The sequence below is a fragment of the Glossina fuscipes genome, unplaced genomic scaffold, assembly GCF_014805625.2.
Source record: "Glossina fuscipes isolate IAEA_lab_2018 unplaced genomic scaffold, Yale_Gfus_2 61, whole genome shotgun sequence".
Lineage (NCBI taxonomy): Eukaryota > Metazoa > Arthropoda > Insecta > Diptera > Glossinidae > Glossina > Glossina fuscipes.
The window spans coordinates 2,080,671-2,103,642 of record NW_023998433.1 but is presented as its reverse complement, the minus strand read 5'-3'; the positions used below and the strand labels follow the sequence as shown (position 1 = coordinate 2,103,642).

The 22,972-nt window shown below is 36.4% G+C and overlaps 2 protein-coding genes and 2 non-coding genes across 4 annotated transcripts; all 4 read right to left on the bottom strand.

The window, feature by feature from the left end:
- Nucleotides 1-10,231: 10,231 nt before the first annotated feature.
- Nucleotides 10,232-13,146, bottom strand: LOC119637778 (40S ribosomal protein S4). The gene is made up of 5 exons (XM_038034057.1): nucleotides 13,036-13,146; nucleotides 12,463-12,721; nucleotides 12,304-12,401; nucleotides 11,319-11,490; nucleotides 10,232-10,582 (listed from the first exon to the last, which is right to left on the bottom strand). The coding sequence occupies exons 1-5, from the start codon at nucleotides 13,036-13,038 to the stop codon at nucleotides 10,329-10,331; spliced, it is 786 nt and encodes a 261-aa protein (XP_037889985.1). The 5' UTR covers nucleotides 13,039-13,146; the 3' UTR covers nucleotides 10,232-10,328.
- LOC119638027 lies at nucleotides 11,773-11,918 on the bottom strand. Its single transcript, XR_005247372.1, has one exon. It is a non-coding gene; the product is annotated as a small nucleolar RNA psi28S-3327 (small nucleolar RNA).
- Nucleotides 11,952-12,099, bottom strand: LOC119638026. Its single transcript, XR_005247371.1, has one exon. It is a non-coding gene; the product is annotated as a small nucleolar RNA psi28S-3327 (small nucleolar RNA).
- A 4,031-nt stretch (nucleotides 13,147-17,177) lies between the features above and the next one.
- On the bottom strand, nucleotides 17,178-22,437 carry LOC119637777 (serine/arginine repetitive matrix protein 1). The gene is made up of 3 exons (XM_038034056.1): nucleotides 21,933-22,437; nucleotides 19,347-21,693; nucleotides 17,178-19,290 (listed from the first exon to the last, which is right to left on the bottom strand). The coding sequence occupies exons 1-3, from the start codon at nucleotides 21,942-21,944 to the stop codon at nucleotides 17,903-17,905; spliced, it is 3,747 nt and encodes a 1,248-aa protein (XP_037889984.1). The 5' UTR covers nucleotides 21,945-22,437; the 3' UTR covers nucleotides 17,178-17,902.
- Nucleotides 22,438-22,972: the final 535 nt, after the last annotated feature.

The following is a 22,972-nucleotide window of genomic DNA, read 5'->3' as shown; positions in this document are numbered from 1 at the left end:
CTACGACGAGGTGCCAATGTATTGTCGCTGCATCAGCTTTGACCATATGGTTAAAAATTGCAGGGTGGAGGGAATAGTGTGCCAACACTATGTTCAAAGTGGCCACAGATACAATGTGTATACGAACGCCGCATACTGTAGAAATTTTGAACTTAGGAGGCTACCAGCGGATGTCCTCCGCATGTCCAGAAGTGTGCAGGTATTAAATGAGCCGAGTGAATGGTTCACTTTTCATGGTCCAGTTGGGGCTAGTGACATTGATGTCACTATTGCGAATAGAGTAGCAATGGGATTGTTTGGCTTCTCATGAGCTGTTAAAGGTGGGTGGGGTATTAGCGATCACCTTGTTATAAAAGTGGTGATGACCTACGTCCTAACCACGTCTGTTGAGGTTGACATCAAACGTTGACGTACTTCCGAGATAAACTGGGACACCTACGGGGTCCTTATTCGGGAGGCGGTCACTGCGGTGCCGCTTGGGGACTTTCAGAGCAAACCCTTAGATGAGCAGGTAGATCACGGACTGAATCGGTTTGGAGTGGCAGCGACTTGCTCCTCGAGAGATGCCGCAAGCCAAATCAAAGAGGGGTAAAGTGGTGTACACGTCGTCTGTCCAAAAAAAGAAAGGCTGTCCGCCGCCTTAGAAGGCAATTCCAGCGGGCGAGAAGACATAATGCAGCCAATGCTGTTCAGCTATAAATCGAATTGAGGCAATGCCTCAATGACTACAAACACATACTTATTGCGACTAAAGAAGACGATTGGAGAAATTTTGTCTTCCAAAACCGCGATTATCCTTGGGGTCAGGTGTACCGTGTTATCAAGGGGAGAAAATCCTTGGAGATAAGCGGTATTCGCACTTCAAATGGAGTACTATCCACTTGGAGGGAGTGTCTGGATGCATTAATGGGAACATTCTTCCCTGGGCAGGATCTTGAGGTGCATTCTAGTATTGGGTTTACGCCTCTTACTCCTCCCTTGAAAAAGTATGAAGTGGAGTATCCAATTCCCAAAGTCAGATCAAAAAAAATCGCCAGGCATTGACGGAACTACCGGGGAGATGACAAAAGTCGTCTGGAAGGTTATTCCTGATTACCTATATACGACTAATTGTCCGTGTATGTCTGAAGGCTCTTTCCCAGTACAGTGGAAAATAGCAAATGTTATAGTTCTTCTGAAGTGACCTGATAGACTTAGTCTGATCGGGGTATCAGTTTTCTCCCAATGCTTGGAAAACTACTGGAGACCATAATAATAGAGAGGCTTCAGATGATTCCTACTCTTAGTCTATCTGATAGGCAGTTTGGCTTCGTCAATGGTCTCCGTACGGAAGATGCCTGGCTAAATGTGCAGGCACGTGTCAGCGGTTGTAATGAGAAGTATGTCTTAGGCATATTTATTGACCTTAAGGATGCGTTCGACCATTTCAATTGGAACAACATACTAGCCAGGCTGGGAGAGGTGAATTGCCTGCAAATTAAATACTGGGCTACAGGCAAAAACGACATTGTTCTCAGGGATGTGGTTAAAGGTTGTCCACACGGATCCATCAGTGGACCATTTATTTGGAACATTATGATAGATGGCTTGTTAAGGCAGCTAGAAGGCATGTGCGGCGAAGCTAATGGAATACTTGATTTCTCTGCCAATTCAGATGACCTGCCCATCTTAGTGAGGGGTAGGGCTCGGAAAATGATAGAAGAACGCGGTGATAGCGCTATGAGAGTCATCAGCGTATGGGGACATAGTGTTGGTGTTGATGTATCACTGGAGAAAACTGTGATGATGCTGCTGAGAGATTGCCTCTCATCCAGCAGACCTTCAACGATCAAAGTGAATGGGGTTCGTTTTAGGCACGTGGCTGAAACCAAGTACCTAGTGCGTATTACCATGAATGAGCGGGGTAAGTTTATTCCACACCTTGATAAGGTTAAGGAAAAACTGTGAATGAATATGATGGGGCAGAGTCGTCGCATCCTACGGTACGAATGGGGCTTTATCAAGCGTGCCGTTCGGCTAATATACGGCGGACTCTTTGCTGCTTGTGCAACGTATGGAGCTCCCATGTGGTGTCCGGACGTTACGTCTGTTGTAGGGCAAAACAAAATCTTGAGCTGCCAACGCATAACGTTGTTGATGTGTCTGCACAGTTGTAAAACAATCTCCACTAACACTCTACAGGTGCTGATAGGTGCACCCCTCTGGACCTTGAGGTTTTAGATCTTTGTATCGGATAAAGAGAAGCCTGCACTTACTTAATGGGTTAAACAACCAGGATGTAGAGAGATTAAATTCTCGAGAGCGTGAATCACTATTAAAGAAAAGTGTCTGTGCCTTATAGCAATCACGTTTAGGTAATAGTGAGAACGGTAGAGTTACTTTCAACTTTATTCGTCGAAAATCACCTGGGTTTTAGCTTTAGCCTACATGTCGGCTTTCTGCTTGCGGGACACGACTGTCTGAATGCATTTTTGCATCAAAGAGGCCTTTCTGAAAGTAGGGTTTGCCTGTGTGGCAGTCTTTTCGAAGAAGATGAACAAGTGTTATTGGTGTGCCCCGAGTATTCTGCTTTTAGAGATTTAGACACGGAGGCTTTCTTATTTGTCTTTCATTACTTATTTTGCTTCTTTATACACGGTACCATGGGTGTCAGAAGACCCCGAAGCAACCTTTTAGTTTCAGCCTCTCAGCGGGAACGGCCCATTGCGAGAGTTTCGTGGCGGCTGTGGTTGGTCCAAATCGCGGAAAGAGCCTAGGCTCGGGGTGGAGTTGCATAGCAACCGGGTGTCTGTCCCAAAGAAAGTTAGAGGTTTTAGATAGTGCCTCGCCCAGACCAAGGGGGAAGATACTATCATATACGTATCTCCACTGGAAGTTGAGGTTTTTTTCGAGGCGGTGAGTATACGTTTCCACACTCCGTGTGCCATAGGGCACCGTGGGGTTAAGCCTTCACGCAGGCATCCACGTTAAGCATCTAGAGACATCATCTCTTTTGTGTATTGGTTCGCTATTTTATTTCGTTGTTGTAGGTTCAAGATTTTGGCTGTTAAAGCCTCTACTGATTCCCCTTTTATTTTATATTTTAATGTGTCCTTTATTTGTGTCAATGTGTTTTCCTCACTTATAAGATTTCTTGCGGCGCCTTTTAGTTTAGTCTTTAGTAGTGTGCTTGCCGCTGTTTCATATATTTCTTTAATAGAATCTATTAGTTTTAATGCATCTAAAGTTGAAAACTTTATAAGTGTTCAATTTTGCCATCGAGGTCAGGGATAAAAATTGAGGCTCTCTTGAGGAACTCCACTAATTTTTGTGGCATGTTGTAAGTGGAAGATTTTGTTGTTGTAAGGTAATGTTCTATAGTTTCGTGGAGGGAATCACTTAAGTGTATTTCTATCCTTCTTCTATTTGTGACGGTAATATCCTTCTTCTTAATTCCTGGAAGTTTGATGTGAGTCGGCAGTTTACGTTCAATATTATTCGGATTTCTTGAAGACATTTCACAAGAATTTTTACGTGTTTGGTTATTGTGTCTGTCCTTGTAGGCCTTTCGATATTTAGACGTTTATAAGATTTATCGAAGCATTGCTTAATACTTTTGCATTCCTGTACTATCATTGGCCAGTCCATGCGCAATGTTTAGCTTGATTTATTAACTTGTGGATTCTGTGCCTGCTTGAATTGTTGTCTGTACCTTCTTTCTGAGATTTATTCTCGGCAATCTACTGTGTCAACATCGTCTCCTGCAGGGAGAGCGTGGGCTTTTTCATAATGTATTAGTGTAAAGGATTATATCCCGTTGCCGGGTTCTGAAATATTGGTCTCTTGTGGGGAAGGGGTCATGTCACTAGTGAAAGTTTATTTAGAAAGATTGTATTGGTCACTTACTGTTTCGTTGGCCTGCTTTGGGTACCTCTAGTTACCTCTACGTTATTTTTAACGTTGACCTTACGGTTATTAAATAAAGCTTGTGTACCCCCATTGATGTAGAAAAAAAATTTTTTTTTCAGATATAATTGAGTAGAATTTTCTTTCGCTCCCGTTTTTCGCGTCATTTCATATAATTATTTGACTTCGGATTAAAGCACATGTATGCATGTTGGATAACTTAAATAATAATTTTTATATTAATTACTTATAGATCGTAACTAACAGTATATATTAGGTTGGGGTAAAAAGAAATCTATTATTTTTATATGAACTTCAGGATTTTATTTAACATGCTTCGAATTGTCCGATTTGGATCAAATATGCACCGTTTTGTTGTATGATTTGTTGCCATTTTAAAGGTAACTTCAAAATGCTTCTCTCATAGATGTCCTGGTCTCTATTTGCAAAAAACTCTAGTAGTCGATTTTCACAATCCTCCCTAGATTCCAATTTTTTATTATTAAAGAAATTTTGCAATGCAAGAAAAAGATGATAATCGCTTGGTGCCAAGTCCGGACTGTATGGCGGATGCATTAAAACTTCCCAACCAAGCTCCCGAAGTTTCTGGCGAGTCACTGTAGATGTGTGTGGCCTAGGGTTGTCCTGGTGGAACACGGCACCTCTCCTGTTGGCCAATTCTGCCCGTTTCTGGTCAATCGCTATCTTCAAACGGTGCAGTTGTTGACAGTAGAGATCAGAATTTAGCGTTTGGCCATATGGAAGCAACTCATAATAAATAATCCCCTTCCAGTCCCACCAAATGCATAGCAAAACCTTCCTGGCCGTTAGTCCTGGTTTGACCACCGTTTGAGGTGCTTCACCGCTCTTTGACCACGATCGTTTTCGCACAGGGTTATCGTATGTGATCCATTTCTCATCTCCAGTCACCATCCGTTTAAGAAATGGATCTATCTCATTCCGTTTGGCCAAGGCTTCGCAGATGGAAATTCGATCCATCATGTTTTTTTCTGTTAATTGGTGTGGCACCCAAACATCGAGCTTCTTTTTGAATCCAGCTTTGTGTAAATGGCTTAAAACTGTTTTATGGTCGATTTTTAGCTCCTGGGCGATGTTACGACTGCTAACATGCCGGTCAACTTCGATCATTTCTCCGATTTTATCGACATTCTCGACGACCGGCCTACCTGCACGAGGTGCATCTTTAACATCAAAAATTCCTGAACGGAATCTACGAAACCAAAATTGCACATAATTGGCTGTTACAGTATCGGAACCATAAACACCATTCACAATTTTAGCCGCCTGGCTTGCATTTTCGCCTTTGTCAAAGAAAAACTGTAAAATGTACCAAATTTTCTCTTTGTTCACTTCCATTTTTAACACGCTGTAACTCACAGCTGAATGCACCAAACAAAAAACAGCAAAAAAATTTTTTTTACTGCGAAGTGTACAGTATGTAAATGTACAGTATCGGAAATTGTTGGAAGGATACTTTACGAGAAATCTATCAGTGCAGCCATCTACCGAAAAAATAATGGATTTCTTTTTCCCCAAACTAATATTTATAATTAAGTGTTTTATCTTAATATAATCCGATGCGTTTATACTTGCGGTTGACTAAGGCGATAGTTTTGCATCATATGTTGGGCACTCAGGGATGGTGTATTTCTCTTGGTATAACGCATCCTTTATTCGTCCTTCACTAGCTGTTAGTGTAAATTGCTTCACGTATTCCCAAATGCACACGCGCTTGGTTCTTTTTTCGCTAGCTAAATTCAGTTTGTGTTTTAAGTTGGTTTTTTTTTTTTTTTTTTTTTTAATAATTGTCCAAGTGAAAATATTTATTTCACTTTTGTCTTAAATTAAATTTCGAATGTTTATCAAATATTGTGTTTTGGTAATTTATTTGTTAACCTCAAATTGCTAAAATTTCAGCCGTATTTGCGCAAATTTATCGAGAAGCTTTTGTTAATTTGTTTTCCACATTTAACTTTTTCAAAAAAAAAGGAATTTTTAGAAAAATTTTCGACGTCCTGTCACGGTCGCCATGTAATGAAACTCGAAATACATTTATTCCGTTTGAAAATTATTTTCACGTTTGCTTTATTGACTTTGACCTTTTTAACTGAACAGTGGTCAGTATCTTACACAGTAAATTGTGTGCTAGCTTATGTAAAATAGTAAAGTTTCAAACCAGGTTATTACTAAAATTTCACAGACGTAAGTTATCTTAACTACAGTAATACATTAAATGTGCATTATAACTAAAGTAAATACATTTACATAATGTAGAAATATAAGAAAATGTAAACTTAGCATAAGTCAATAATAAATGAATAATAAGTAGAGTACAATGCATCGATAATGCTGCAGTACATACGCCCGTCTACAGTACATATACTGCCTACAAACTTGCAAAACAATTTAGAAATAATCCAAACACATCTTAATAACATCTTTGCTTTTCGTATTTTTTGCTTGTTACTCATAAAGTACAACACATACACCACATAAACTTCCACTTTTATTTTGGAAATAGAAAAAATCAGTCGCGCCCACGCAATATGACAGCGCACGAAAACTTAGTTATCTTCCTCTTTTTTAGGATCACGGCCATGAATATAAAAGATTCGGTCACAACCGACCATAATTTTCCAACTTGTTGCGCCTTTACTTTTAATTCCCTACTTTTACATCTCATGTTTCTAATTTGAATCTATAATGATTTTTTCATCCTTACTTCTCCAACCATATGGCAAGCCAAACAAGCGTGGGCACTAATACGCGAGCCATTTACGACATAATAAACGAGTGATACGAGCGATTGCATGTCGCGTGATTTACACAATATTGGCCTTTTCAGCCCGCACTGAAGCGCATATAATAAATAGTTTATGCTTAAATAAAGAAGAGAAAGCAAAAACGCGACAACCATTGCATCACTCGAAATTATTCGCGTCTTCAAAATGAGTCAAATTCTGAAAAAATTTGCTATATTTGACAATATCTCATGGTATTTACGGTAGAGGCGCTTTGTCAGCAGTGGGGAAAAACTTAAATCCCCCTGTGGAAAACATTTAAGAAATTAAGGAAAACCGATATATTTCATTTTATAATATCGCTATAGAACTAGACATTGATCTAAGGACCTTTTTGAACCATTTGTATAAGGCCTGTAACATGTAGTCGTATATTGTAACAAATGTTACAAATACAACGTTGTTTAAGATGAGTTTGTTAATGTCACTGGTTAAAAAAATTGATTGACATTGAAAGGATTTTGGTGGAAAAACTGCAACCAATTCCATGAGGTACGGGGAAGAAAAGGGAAGAAAAAAGAAAGGGATGGCCTTAGTGGCCTTCGGAAATTTTTAGTTATCTAGAGTGTTTGCTGAAACGGAAAATGAAAGTGAAAATATTTTTGTCGGTAAAGAGTAGAATCCAATGAGAAAGAAGGGAGGTTTTCTTTGAAAGTAATATTCATCATAACTATATATATATGCTATAAGAAGAAAATTTCTTAAGGCCATGACTAAAATTTCCAAGAAAATTATGAAAATTTGGAATACTTGTAAAAAAACGATAAATTGGAATTATGTAAAAAAGAACATCGCAAGGCAAAATATATACAGCTGTGTGGTAATTAGAACTTATGCACCTAAACAAAAAAAATTACTAAATTAGAATAAAAATTAGTGTAAGTACTTAAACAATTATTCTATAAGTCAATACATTGAAAAGTAAAAGCATTGAATATTGTATGAAAAATTAGTAAAAAAAAAAAAGAAAGAACCATAATATATCTGAGAAAATAAATGTAAAACAAAAATGAAATAAAGAGAATTTTTTTGTTGCTAGGAGGAAATTAGCTTAGGGGTCCTTCGAAGCTATAATCGGAGTCTTCCATAGATATCAATGACCGTAGGAGACCATAGGTATGGCGTGCTGAAGACTATCCCAGGGCTTAGAACATGCCCGCTCGGTAAGGTAGGTTTCGTCCGTTTGTCTGTACGTATGTGGGTAAAGTACGTAGATCTCTTTTAGATGTAATCGTCTGTAGTGTCCGCGAGACAAAATTGCGCATAAGAAAAAGTTCGACATTTGTGTATCTCGTGAATTTGTCATGGAAAAGTGTAGTTTGTCGAATTGTCGTCTGGACATCGCTGCTGAAACGAAACTAAAGCGGGCCATTTTTAACGAGATCGGTGAACAACGATGATAAGCGCGTCGCAACAAAGTGGTCCAAGATCGATACGGCTACACAAATTACGGCAAAGAGCAGATGGACTTCGCGTAAGGCAATTGTTTTTATTTGGTGGAGTTGGAATAGTGCATTAAAGACAGTTTCGGCCAGGTCACACCATTCATTCCACTTTCTATAGCCAACAAATGAGATTTGTGAGTATTATTATTATTATTAATTTAGCCAGAGAATAAATTCTATGACTAAAGTCTTAAAGCACCAGCATCTAAGGCTTTCGGTTTTGATTTGTAAGTAAACCAATAAAATTGATTGCATTCAGAGCCATTAGTTCGAATTTAGAAAAAAAAAAAATATAATCCGCCTGAGTAGCCGAAAGCGAGGAATCTCAACTAGCAAGTCAATGGTCGTGGGTTCGAATCTCAAGTGCGGTCGAGTTTTTAATAAAAGCCGAAACCATTATATGCTGGTGCTTTTAAGAGTTTAGTCTTAGAATTTATTTCTCTGGCGAAATTAATAATAATAACAATAAAGAAAATATACAAACCAAAAACAAAAAATTGAAAGTATTGAATATATATAAAGCATATTAGTAGTATATTGAGTATAATGTCCTGCAAATAAATTCCATTTCAAGAAAGTAATATCATTTCTTGGTTGGAGTACAAATATCATTTATATAATTTGTAATATATAACTTAATATATAACTTAAATAAATGCCTAGATTCTGTACTCCCCCTTTTTGTTTAAGAGTCCCTTATTTAGCCTTGTTTCATTTAAAATGTGAGATTCAAGGTTTCTAACAACAAAACGCTAAGTTGAAATAAGCGGATTTGTTAAATAGTGAAAGAAAGTTCAGAGGACCCTTAAAATTAATAAAAAGTCCAATAAACCTACGTTAAATGTACGATACTCGGGACCAATTTTAACCTGTTTTAAAATAGTAAATCGTCGTTTCTTAAGTCATACGTTCGTCGTTTCCGTTTTTGTCTACAAGACAAATTGTCTTATAGAATAAGCCCAGATGAGTACTCAAGTCCTATTAACTGGAAAACTTCAGACTTGGAATCTTTCATCGCCTCCTATATTTAAATAAACAAATTTTAAATTTTTGAAAAGATTGCATTAACTCTTAATTGGTGACAAAGAAAATCATTCATGTTCTAATAGAAGCAAAAACCAAATTATACCATACAATGCCCACAAAACAGTCCCTTACCTGCAATAATTTTCCTATTTACATGCCGCAGATTTACTCAAATTTATACTTTTTTCTTACTGCCCAGTGAAGGATATTTGTCGGTATAAATTTTTCAAAGACGAACGAGGCCTTAAAAAGACCAGAAATTTGATGCTTAAAAAAAGCCTTTTGAAAAGCTTGTTTATATAAGATAAATATCATTTGGGTCCACATTTTCGAGCTTGGAAAAATCTCAAGTGCGTGTTACGCCATGGAGCTTCTCGCATCGCATTTCGAAACTTCATCAAAAATCCATACTAATCCTTGCACAACTATACTGTTCCTTTGAATTGATTCAATCCAGAAACTGCTTAGTCAGTACTATTGATAAAGGTTGAAGTAAGGACAAATTAAATTACTAATTTTTTAAAGTAAACAAGCGCATCTCGCTGAAAACATTGTCGTAATATTTGACATGAACGTCAATGAGCTCGCTACTAGCCTATATAATTCAACTGGTGATTTTAATAAGCTATAGCGATTAAATCGGAAACTTGTTTTGATCGCAGTAATATAATCGCATACGCATGTTGATATCCGATAAAAACTTTGCTACTTTTATTGTTTTATTAAACCTTCTGATTCTAATGTAATTCTACGAACTGAAGCCATTAACCTTACCTGACACCCGAAAACATCAATTTTCTACTGAGAAACTGCATAATATTCTAAAAGCCAAATAGTTCATCATCTCGTAATAATCTAAAGCACCAAATATCTAAGAACTTTTTAGCTTTTTTTAGTTAGAAACATTACCGGTTAGGAATTTAGGCGTTTTAAAGAGTTCGACGCGAATACTTATCCGAAAGTTTTACAAAAAATGCAGGAAATCTTCTCCAATTACACATCGACAAATCGACACTTTGTTCTTACACCTATGTATGCTAAACGAATAATTTTTGTTTAGATGTGTTCTCGTTTTATAAAATGTGAAAAAACCTTCACATTACTTTAATTTGTAATATAGAAAAACTCATTTTATTAATTCACTTTCTTTTTAATGAGCTTTAGCAGCCAAACGCTTATCACGTTCTTCAGCAATACTCAATTTAACGCCCAAATCCTTAGGTAAACTAATATACGAACGTGTACTTTTGCCGATAATAAAAACATTAGACAAACGGGTAGCGAAAATATGTCCTTGTGAATCCTTAATGTGAACTATGTCAAATGAGCCAGGATGTCTTTCACGATTAACAACTGTACCGACGCGTCCCAAGTTACGGCCGCCAGTGATCATGCACAAGTTGCCTGAAAAAATAACAAAATAAATAAAAACCGTTTAACAAAAACAAACTAAAAATTATACCACCTCCACAACAGTATCGCTAAATACGAATTTATTTTATAACTATACTAAATAAACGAAGTGTACAATTTACACTCGTTTACTTGATATGCCAGAAGAGTAACATGAATTAACATACCATACTCGACGAGCAGATACCATAATTTATACTAAACATAAACTGCGTTGCATGGTGGATTTCAAAGCTTTATACTTTCAAACGGCATGAAACAAGCTGGACCCTCTGAACAAAATCTCGAGAAAATTAATAGAAGTTTCAATAGACGCAGCAGTTAGGTAGGCATGCATGCGTATTATTTCCACTATTCAAATTTACAAAGTACATATGCACAATTCTATTTTTATATAGCATAAAGCGTTCCAGATAATTCAAAATACGAAGAAACCGTATAACAATAGAATGAAGCACATATCACTGATAAAAATAGTTGTCTATGAAACTTAACCCAAGGAAAATCTTTAAATCTCTAATTAAAAATTTTCTTTTGACCCGAATAAGAAAAATCTTGACATATAGAAATTGCAGTCGGTTTTAAACCACTGTAAAAAGTTATAAATACCGGCAATTGACGGAAAATCTGACGACAAATTGAATGAAGAAAATTCCCTTATAGGCACCGAGGAGCCGAATTATTATATTGGATTGCAGTTTATTTTTGAGAGTGAAATGTGACTTACCAGAATCAAATTTAATGAAATCAATAATTTTGCCTGTAGCTATATCAACTTGAACAGTATCATTGGCCTTTATCAATGGATCAGGATAACGTATGGTGCGTCCATCATGGGTAACAATGAAAGGTACACCCTTCGCACCTAATTGTGTTTTACGAACTTTACACAGTTTGTACTGAAAGAAAAAAATGGTTTACTCATATATTAAAATTATTTCTATATTTTCACATATATGTGCACTTGGTATTGAATAATTTCATTGTGATAAACACTGTAATTGCAAGCAAAAGTTACCGCACTATTATGCAGAATGAATCCTGTAGAGCCGTGACCGTCGTTGCAAAAAAGATTTACTTTGGGCTTATTTTTAAACCATTTACATATAATTGACTCACTTTGCAATGATCTTCGATTAAGCCACACTTCAATATAACTTAATATTTCTCGGTGTTCCATTAACTATAATTGCACGTAAAAATTACCGCAATACCATTTTGTTATTATATAATGCAGTGACCGTCGTTACAGTCTTACTTTAGGCTTAGTTTTGAACCATTTGCATGTAATAAATCATTTTGCAATGATCTTCGACTAAGCCACTCTTAGATTTAAGGCAACATTTGTCGATATTTCGTTAACTGTAATTGTACGTTAAAATTACCGCAATATCATTTTAATATTATATAAAGCAGTGACCGTCGTTACAAAATTTTGTTCTAGGCTTATTTTTGAACCATTTCAACGTAGTAAATCACTTTCAAATGGTCTTCGATTAAGCCACAAGAGAAATGCAGAAGACGTAATTACACACAGATGCCTGTGAAATGACGCGGACTAAATTTTAGGAGGAAGTGACAGCAGTTAGGATTAGATTTACATAAAATTCACATGAGAATTTGCCGCGAGGTGTGTTGTTAACATAACACCGTTATATAACTTAATTTTGGTTAACTATTGAATTAAATATATATTAATCAATTTTGATTACCTTTGCCTCTTCGGGGGATATGCGATGAATTGTGAAACGACCCTTAACATCATAAATTAAACGGAAATATTCGCCAGTCTTTTCAATAGTAATAACATCTGTAACACCCAAAGCAAAACATTAACCTTCTTTCATTCTCGATATTCTCATAAACCTTACCCATAAATCCGGCAGGGTATGTAGGATCTGTACGCACTTTACCGTCAACTTTAATCAAACGCTGCATAACAATCTTCGTAACTTCGGCACCGTTTAGAGCATACTTTAGGCGATTTCTCAAGAAGATCATTAAAGGCAATGACTCCCTTAACTTATGAGGACCAGTGGATGGACGTGGGGCAAAAACTCCTCCTAATTTATCTAACATCCATGCTTTAGGTGCTGCTAGACGCTTCAAATGCTTTTTAGGACCTCGGGCCTTAAAAAACCGGAAATATTAATTTGTTTAAACAAAACATATTCATATACACATGCAAACAACAAAACTCCAATGTTTCTTTAATACATTGCCATCCTTTTCTTTTAATAACTAGTATTAATACACCTCCTGTCTTCGATGAAAAAATATTTTTAATTTTAGTCACATAACTATATGATTTTTGTAAAATCTTTGTGGTTCCAGTTCATATCTTTTATAAATTTGTATTTTAGCTAATTCTTAACTTATCCGTTTATGATTTAACGTCGATGGCAATATATTTGTACACTTCAACAAAAATCACACAAACCTACCATCTTGTACGATATGAAGAAAAGGAAAGAACGAGATCCGGATATTAATATACCATTTGACGACTGCTTAATAAGAGATGTCAAAATCAATTGTTTGATTCACAACGCCATCTTGCTGTCAAATGCATATAGTAAGCAAATAAAAACGGGGTAGTTAATAATAATAAAAAACAATACTAGAATGAAAATAAAAAAACCGTATATCTAATTTTATATGCGATTTATTAATAATTACTAATGTACATTTTACTATTAATGGATTTGATAACAACAATGTAAATGCGCAACTATTATATATTCTACAAGAAATGTTAGAAATAAGGTTTTTAAAAAATAATAAAAATTTAAATTTTCAAGAACAAAAATTGAAGATTATGACGCAGTCGTAGCTCCTGATCAGAAATGATTTCTTACGGTGCAATTTTGATAGAAGATAGAAATGGCGGCCTATAAACTACGTCAGAACATTAGTTAAAAATACATTTTTTATCTAAAAAATCAAATCTAGTCTTGACTTTTTATATAAATAAAGAAAAGATTTCTAAAATAATAATGGAAATAACATACAAAAAAAAAAATAACATAACAAAGCTCCTTATCCTCTAATGTGTGTATAAATTTGTTGTGTATATGAGAATATAATACGTTCGATAAATCGTTGTGAATTAAATTGATCACTACTGCAGCGGATACACGAATATATTCCTGCCTCAAAATAAAACTTTTTCGAATTTGAACTTGTTCATTTACCGACATGCTCATTCTGGGGCTTGCCTTCTTTGACACTGCGAATCATGTATTGTTGACTTGTTGAATATCTTTCTTACTTTATTCAAACCTTACCTATGAAAATTTTGGGATTTTCTAATTTGCAATAATAGCGATATCTAGTCTGTATGTCGTCAATGTGAAAATTGTTGCAATTGCAATATCCATTAAACATTCAGTCACAATGAGACTTCATCCCTACCATTAAAAGCCATGAAAGCTTTTTTCGATGACGGCGTTTCTTTTCTCTTCTAATATATGGTTTCATTGACGAAAATAGTAAAACGAAAAATATGAACAATAAACCTTTAACATTCATAAATTGAATCAGTATTGAGTTAGTAACTACACCATCAAACTCCGCGAAAAACTCAGCCTCTTTTTCAGCCAGCGGTTCCTTGTCTGCTGATATTTTCACCACTGGATTTAGGGCTCTAGCTTTTTTAATGGAGGCTTCAGCGCGATTTTCACCCACCGCAGAATTGGACGTGCAATTTTGCAACTAAACACACTTGAATTTATATTTGGTATTACGGCGTTCACGATTATTAATTATCATTTTTCTGAACAGACATGGATTGCCCTTTTATTTCATTTGTTTGAGAATTGCTCCTTCCAATCAACACACTTAGGTTCCCTAAATTTCCATCTCCAATCCGATATCGGCCAAATCGACTTCACGTATCGAATTGATAAACATATAACGGGAGTAAAATATATGAAGGCAACGATTTGGTTTTTATGCTGACTCATGGCATTCCGGACCACAGCTGCTTGTTGCCAATATAATAAGCACCTAAAACAACCTGATTGGAAAAATGATGAAAAACGAGACTGCGAATAGTAAATTAATTACCAATATTTGTACATAACGCAAGTAATGATATCAAATATAGATAAATACTTTCGCACAATATTTATGGAGTCCAAGGCACAAAATATAAAAAGGGATGCTTTTTTTAACTTTATTGAATATGTTTGGTTATTACAAAATATAAATTTACTTATTTTGCAATTTTTCTTCACGTCTTCTTAAACGATATTCTGTTAATTTATTTTCAATATTTTCCATTTAATTTGAAAATTTTATGATTAATTTATTTATAATATTATTATGAACTTTTTTCAAATCTATATCAGCTTTTTTATTCTTCTTAATGTTTATTTTAGAAGGTGACACTGACTCAGCAACTTTCGGACTGCTACGTTCCTTAAATTCAATATTGCATATAAAACAAAAAAAATGTATAGTGTAAATTACGCGCTTTAATTGGCTTTAAAGAGTCCGATAATAGCGATAGATATTATTTAGGTTCTTACCAACTCTGGGCGGGTTAAACAGCTCATAATTATATTTACATTGACTAAGCTTAACCAAGATAAGGTGCCTAGAGAAGCTGTTGGGGACATTAAAGCTTATTTCACCATGTAATGCAGGCGAGTCAATAGCATCATTTAGTACTTTGATTACGAAGGAAACGCCAAGAACAAACTTACGTTTTTCGAGAGACGGTAAGGACAAGAAAAGCAACCTATTTTCATAGGGGGGAAGAGAGGCAATCGGATCCCAACCCAAATTTCCAAGGTCAAACAGCAAGAATTGCTTTTGAACAGATTCAATTGAATCTACATAGCACCTATATGAAGGAGACCACACAGCAGAAGCATACTCACGCATAGGTCTAACCAAACACATGTGTAGCCTTTTAGTAATTTAAGCATCATCAAGCTCTTTGGACCACCTCTTTATAAAACCAAGCGCGGACCTAGCTTCGCTTAACGAGAGCTCAATTTGCAAGTTAAAACGTAATCTATGTTCAAATAGAACGCCTAAATCTGTGAACGAATCGACGTCTTCCAACTTATGCGAATCAACGAAATACTGAGTAATGAATGACTTTCTTCTTGAGAAAGAAAGCTTCCTACATTTATTTAGGATTAGTTTCAGAAGATTCAAAGAGCACCATGCAACCAAATTATTCAAGTTACTGTGAAGCTGACGTGATTGCGATTCTAGAGAGAAGGAAGAAAGCAGTTTCACATCATCAGCGTACATTAAGACCTGACTGGAATTAATCGCCGATAGGAGATTTATTAATGTATAAACTAAATAAAAAAAGGGCCTAAGTGGCTGCCTTGGGGTATGCCAGACGTCACGGGGAATTCATCCGAGGTAATGAAGTTAAACAAAATCCTGAATGATCTATTGTGCGGATAAGAGCTTATCCATTTCACTAAATAGAACGGGAAGCCAAAGGCTTGGAGTTTAAAGATAAGTAAGTTATGATTAACCAAATCAAACGCTTTGCTTAAACCAGTGTATATTACATCTGTGCGAGAGCCACTAGAAAAAGCCTTGAAAACATGAGAAGTAAACTCTAACAGATTGGTGACCGTAGATCTTCCCTTTCGAAAACCATGTTGGAGAGGAGAAATATACGATTTCATGGAAAAGGCTATATGCTGGGCCACAATTCGCTCGAACAGTTTTGGCAAGACACTTAACTTGGCAATGCCATATCCGGCATAAGCTCGCTATCCTTCAAAGTTTTTACCACCATGGCACTTAGCCGATAAAGGACATCGACGGAAGATACACAACACCCAAAAACTAACTGGTTAAGAACAAGGACAATTATGACACCTCTGGCATTTATTTCCAATTTTCAATACTCGAAATTACACGTTGAATGTTATAGCGTTTCACCAGAAAGGTCTTTTTAGACTAACGTAAACGCAATTTTTACGCGAATCAACTAAATAAAGGATTTCGAAAATATTAACCCTAATCCATGCATATGTTTATATAGCAAATCATACCACGGTGTTCCTCATAGGCTCACAGTCAAAAAGGAATCCCATACCTTAGACAGGAATTTATTTAAATTCGTCTATTGTATTTCACCTAGTTTTTATATGAATATATACAACTACATAGAAAGCAAACACGACGTGTTTTAAGAGCAATGACTGGGTTGGTTATCTTAGCATAAGTGCAGGTCTGTTATTAACGCAAGTAGAAGGTTTTTAAATGAATAACAAAAACACAACAATTATTAAATCAGTAAAAGAATTTTATTATCGATATACTGACTTACATTTAGAAATGTTCATAACAGATTTTTGGGTGCTAAATCATCACCATTTCAATTTAATACTCCAAAGAGAGGAGCAACATTTTCTCTTAAGAGTTGTTGAATAATTTAAAGTTATGATTGGCCATGATTTAGGAAGAGGAATCGTAAATTGACATTCTTTGGTTGATTCTTAAAGGAACCCACTTTGCTCTCATTCAATATGGTGAAATATTAGGGATCCAATCAATACTTTACTTACCGCTGTTCGTTGTTGTAACTTCTATTAATAACCACCGATTTCTTTTTATCTTTATTTCTGATTCTGTTGTTATATGTTTAAATTATACTCATTTGTGAATTTTAATATTAATTTTTCAATATTTCAAATAATTCTGATCTTTCTTTCTTTTCTTTCAAAAACACATCGTACATATATTTTCTGTTTGGTTGTTAAACTCTATTTAAAATGTATGCAATGTTAGATGCACATTTAAATGTTTCATTTAACAAACACGTAATTATTATTGTTATTCTAAATGAATTTGTGGATGAATGCAATATTTCATTATAAGGAAGTCAAAACGAAAGAAAAGTAAGAAAAACTACCAATATATTATAAACTAAAATAGAAAAATTAAAGGAAGAAAGACATCATTAAAAAATGAATTTTAATGTTATGCTATTATATATACCTATGTGAATAATTCAAGAGCAAAGTACTTATGTATGTGCGATTAAGATTTGTTTGAAGATAAAATGAATCGAATTTTATGGGTATGTTGAATCGTGTTGTGTGGTGCAAAGTGCGATTTTCACACACAAGTCTTAGCCTTAGGGCATTTTCTTTTTAAATGATAATATTGAAAATTATGAATAAATTAAAAAAAAAGAAAAAAAAAAAAAAAAAAAAAAACTTAACATGCCAAAACATGTTTTAAAACATTACTTTGAAAGATTCTGCTCGTTTCTTAAAAAATTGTGTAAAAATCTGTCAATTACATTTACTTGAATTGAATCGGAAACTAATCCAATTTTTTCATAGATTTAAGAGCACGTTCCCTTAATTGTTTTTCCAAGTCTTCATTAACACCGCCCAGCAACATGGAGGCTGTTGTGGAGACTTTACCAACAGCTTTATCATCACGTTTGTGGCTTTCCCCGCGGGTAATTCTCTCATCATCGCTACTGCTTGATGTTTCAACCGATTTCTTACTCTTTTTCTTGTGTTTCTTGTGTTTTTTGCTCTTTTTGCTGCTGTGTTTTTTATGTTTCTTATGTTTTTTCTTTTGCTTATTAGATTCATTTTCCGAATCACTTGAAGTTTCATCATCGGAATTATGTTTGCTTGACGACTTCTTAGCCTTTTTACGCTTCTTTTTCGACACGTGTTCATCTGAATCGGAGGATACATTGTGGCGTCCTTTTTTATGTCCAGAAATGGAGGCTGCAGACTGCGTACGTTTTCTGTGTGCCAATTTGGACGATAATTTCAAATTCTCTCTGCGTTCATCTTTATCTTCTGAATCACTATCAGTTGCTTGTTTTTTGAGTTCAGTACGTGTGGAGCAGGAATTGTGAGACTTTTTTGAAGCCCCAACAGATACGTTTGCCAAATCGGAATTAGTCTTAATTCGCTTAACACTAACGTTGCTATCTTTAGTTTCTGCAACGTGCTTACGTTTATCAATGGTTTCGACTGAGAGTTTATCTCGTTTGCGTTCATCTTCGATAGCCGGTAGAACAATAGTTCTAGATTCTTTATGGTTTGCTGTTTTCGATGCCATCGATCTAGAAGATTTTATCATTAATTTCTTACGAGACTTATCATCTTCCGAATCTTCACTTCCATCACTTTCACTGTCACTTGATGAACTCTTATTACTCTTACGGGTCAAAGACCTAGAATGTTTTTCAAGTTTTTGATTTGTGTTCGTCTTGTGTGAAACTTTCTTTATTTCCTCTGTTCTAATCTTAAACTTTTCACGTTCTTTTTCCATCCTTTTTTTAGGTTCCTCTTCGTTTTCATCGGAAGAATCTTCATCACTATCATCCTCACTGTCATCTGAAGTGTCTGAGGAACTTGAATCGCTATCGTTTCGTCGTTTTTTGGTTTCAGATGGCTTGTCTTGAGTTTTCTTTTGTGCAACTGCAACCACCGTCGTCTGGACTCCTAAAGCGGCTTGTTTTCGTTCGTGAGGCTTTAGGAACGGGGAAGGTGTGCGCGACAAACTGTCGCTGTAACGATTGCGACGTGTTGCACTACCAGCACTAGTCAATTTCTTGGACTTATCTTCACCTGGCGGTGGTAACGTTGTTAGTTTCGATTTGCGTGCAACTTCAGTGATTTGTTCATCTTTGCTTAAATCAATAGTTTTTACAGAAGGGCCACAATATTCCACTGAAGAGCGACCTATTCAAAAAAAATTAATTTACAAAATTCTCATCAATAACGTAAAAATTTCTCACCGATACTTTCCCTGGGTCGATGTCCTTTATCTGCTGTATTGGATTCTCGTTTATATTTTTCTTGTGAGCTGCGGCTTCGACTGCGCTCGCGCCTGGAACCACTATTTTTAACAGGGCTTCGTTTCCGATCAACGCTAATACGACGATTGACATTGTTTTTTTGCTGAATCTCCTCCTCGCGTTCATTGTCCTCCCAATTCGAGCTGACTGAAATGGAGCGCTGCTTTGGTTTCTGCATATTTCTAGTGGGTTGATCCCAACGATTGGTAGCAGTTGTCAGGTTACTACTACCACGTTCGCGCGATGCTGCACGCCAGGGCGAAGAAGGACGACGATCGCGGGAATTGTGCACACGTTCACGAGATGTACGTCTCTGATCTCGGTATTGAGGCGATAGTGCTCGTCGTTGAGGTGAAGGGAATTTGCGGAATTGGTTTTGCATTGGTGAAGAGCGGCGTTCTCGGGAATATCGACGCGGTGGAGAACTGCGACGTTCAATTCGATTACCAACAGCACTACCACTATTGTTGCCTCTCTCTCGACTATAACTACGTCGCCATTGATTAAAACGTCCTCTGCTATTATTATTGTTGTTGTTATTACCTCGATGACCCCAAAATTGATGTTGTACCGGAGAACGTCGACGATTAGCACGTCTTGGTGAACGCGATCTATTACGGGATCGAGAACGTTGGCGTGAGCGAGATCGCCTGCGAGAACGTGAACGATCTTGTCGTCCTCCTCTTCCTTCATTACGTTGTGTCGAACGTCGTCGATTTTGCGACATACCACCGCTGCGGCCTCTAGAATCAGGTCTTCTTCCTCCCCCACCTCCACCAACGCCTCCAATTTCACGTTCAACCGAACTTACCGATGAATCCCTATTGTGGCGATATTGTCGTTTCTTTTGTACGCTGTTCTTGTTGCGACGTAACTCAAAGTCGTCTTGATTTGGCTCGGGTGATAGCGAAAGACTAGTTTGGCGGGACGGGGAACGTTTAGGGTTCCGTTTGGGACTGGGAGGTACCGAAGAACGGGATCGAGATCGTGAAAATCTCTGCACTGAAGACTTTTCACGAGAGCGTGGTCGTTCGATTGGTTTTTTAATAGGTGATACTAGACTTCGACTACGCGAAAATGAACGTCTATCTCCCGGTGCTTTAGAAGCGAACGGATTTCTCGGATTTCTTGCGCTGGCGTTTCTATCCCCTTCGTGACCATTTTGAGCTGGATTCGGGCTACGCGACATTGAACGTCGACGTCTAGGCGATAAAAGTTTAAGAAGGGGGCTACTTTTACGTTTCTCAACTGACCGAGAACGAGTTCTGCGATGCCTTGAACGTGAAGAATCCCGACGTTTCTGCGGGGTGGGTGAACGCGATTTCTGTCGGCGTCCGCTTCTCTCCCTTGAACGAGAACGCCTTCTTCTACGATCCACCGACCTACGCCTTGGTGACCTAGAAACCTTACGTCTATCCTTATCACGTGGGCTGTGACGCCGACGTGCTGGTGAATTACGGTCTCGCGATGAGGCTTTTTGCATTGATCTTTCTCTTGAACGCCGATGTGGAGATCTTATTACCTTTGAGTCTTTTTCACCAATTGCCGCACGTGAACTAGAACGTGAGCGTTCCTTTTTAAAACTATCATCATTAGTAACAGTTGAAGAACTCTTATTTGCGTTGTTGTCAACATCCTTTTTATTACCTTCATCTGAAGAGGATCTGGATTTTGCTGAAAGTTGCGAACGCACTTGTTCAATGGCGCTCAAGGTGCTAGGTGGTAGCTGCTGTTCACGTTCTTTTTGAGACAATGTTTCGCGTTCTTTGGCAGCAGCGCTGGCCGCACTGCCGCCGCTAGTATTGCTACTAGTACCGCCCACACGGCGTTCACGTTCACGTGACCTTGATGGAGAACGCGAGCGCTCACGTTCATTGCGCTCCTTTATCTTCATATCTTCTTCACGTTTTAAAATCTCATCTTTTTTTTGTTGAATAAATTCCGCTGGTATACCACTCTCGCTTTCTTGCGCCGAAAGTAATAATGACCATAATTCACCCATAAACTGACGAGCATTAGGTCCATTCAAAAATCCAGTCATATTTATCTGCATTTTTTTGGGACAGGGAAACTTTTCTTCTTCCAATTGATTATAAACAAACTCAGCGACAACATCATCTTCAATGTGCAAGATATCGGTAATTTTCTTACTAATCCAAGGACGTAAAACATCGAGCTTAACTTTTGACATATCAACCCGCTTATTAAGACAATCTCCAAATTTCATTTGCTTCATTAACTTCTTCTCCTTATCACTGAAGCGAGTATCTTGTTGTTGCGTTGTGCCCTAAAAGTTATCAGACCAAAAAAAAATAAAAAGGAATTGTATAAACTATATTAAATCTCAAGTTCTAATAAATACACTTTAAAATCAATTTGCTAAACGAATATACCTTTAAATGAATTTTTTAGTTAATATGTTCATACCATAAAAATGCAAATCAATCTTTAACAAATTTAAGATTTCATTTGTTATACCGGCAGAGTATTGTAATAAATTCCTGATAACATTAAGTATTTACTTACTGTGAACATCATTTTGCCACCCTTAAGTATTTAGATGAACAGAAACACTGATTATATATAAATTAAACAGCTCCAGTGCAAACAAAACAAAATTAGGAAAGCAAAACTTGAATTATTCTATATTCTCTTCATCTTAATATCAATGCAATCTAATAAATTGTCATTATCAAATAATCACGCATAATTTTCTGTACGCGTAGCAAATTCTATAGGAAAAAAAAAACCGGGTAAACCTCGGCGGCGTGGTATGGAGAAAACGAAAAAAGAATTTCTTAACGACAAAGCATTTATAAGAATAAGAACAAGAGAAAAAAAAAATTAAGATGAAGATATCGAATTTTTCTTGAAATAAATTTTACGCAGTGAAAAATTAATTTTTCGAGCAAATACTGTGCTCAATTTGTAAGTAAAACATTCTAATTGTTTGCTTGAAATATTTTTTAATTATTTACACTTTAAATACGGTATTTATTCAAGAGAAAAAATTTTTCACGCTTTCAATGTCTAAAATGGAGACGCAACATCACGAAGAAAACTTGACGAATATTTCGTTGAAAAAAGCTATGACTGGCAACTCGATAATGTATGTAGTAGTGGCCATTAGCCCCCTATGTAGTTGCCACTAGTCCCATATGTAGTTGTTGTTGCAGTTTCTAATTTTTGTCTGCACGTGCTATTATTTATGTATCTGTACAAATACACACTGGAAATTTGAAAAAACATTATGGGTAAGAAACATTTGAACGGGGAAAACTCAGATCTTTTTTTAAGCATGGAGTTGTTGTTGACAAGCTGAATATTCACAAAGAAAAAGAAAACAGGTACAAGTTTATTTAAAATTAATAAATTTTAAAACTTAGAAAAAACACTCAAACTCAACACGCGCCCTTCTCGTTTTGTGTTTAAAGATAATATATAATATAAAGTAGGCGTGGCCTATAACTAAAGTCTGGAAGAGTCTGCGGTTAAATAAAATATCGAAACAACGTCAATAAGATTTGTCAGCTTCAATAAATTTTTAATACTAGTGTACTGTCAGC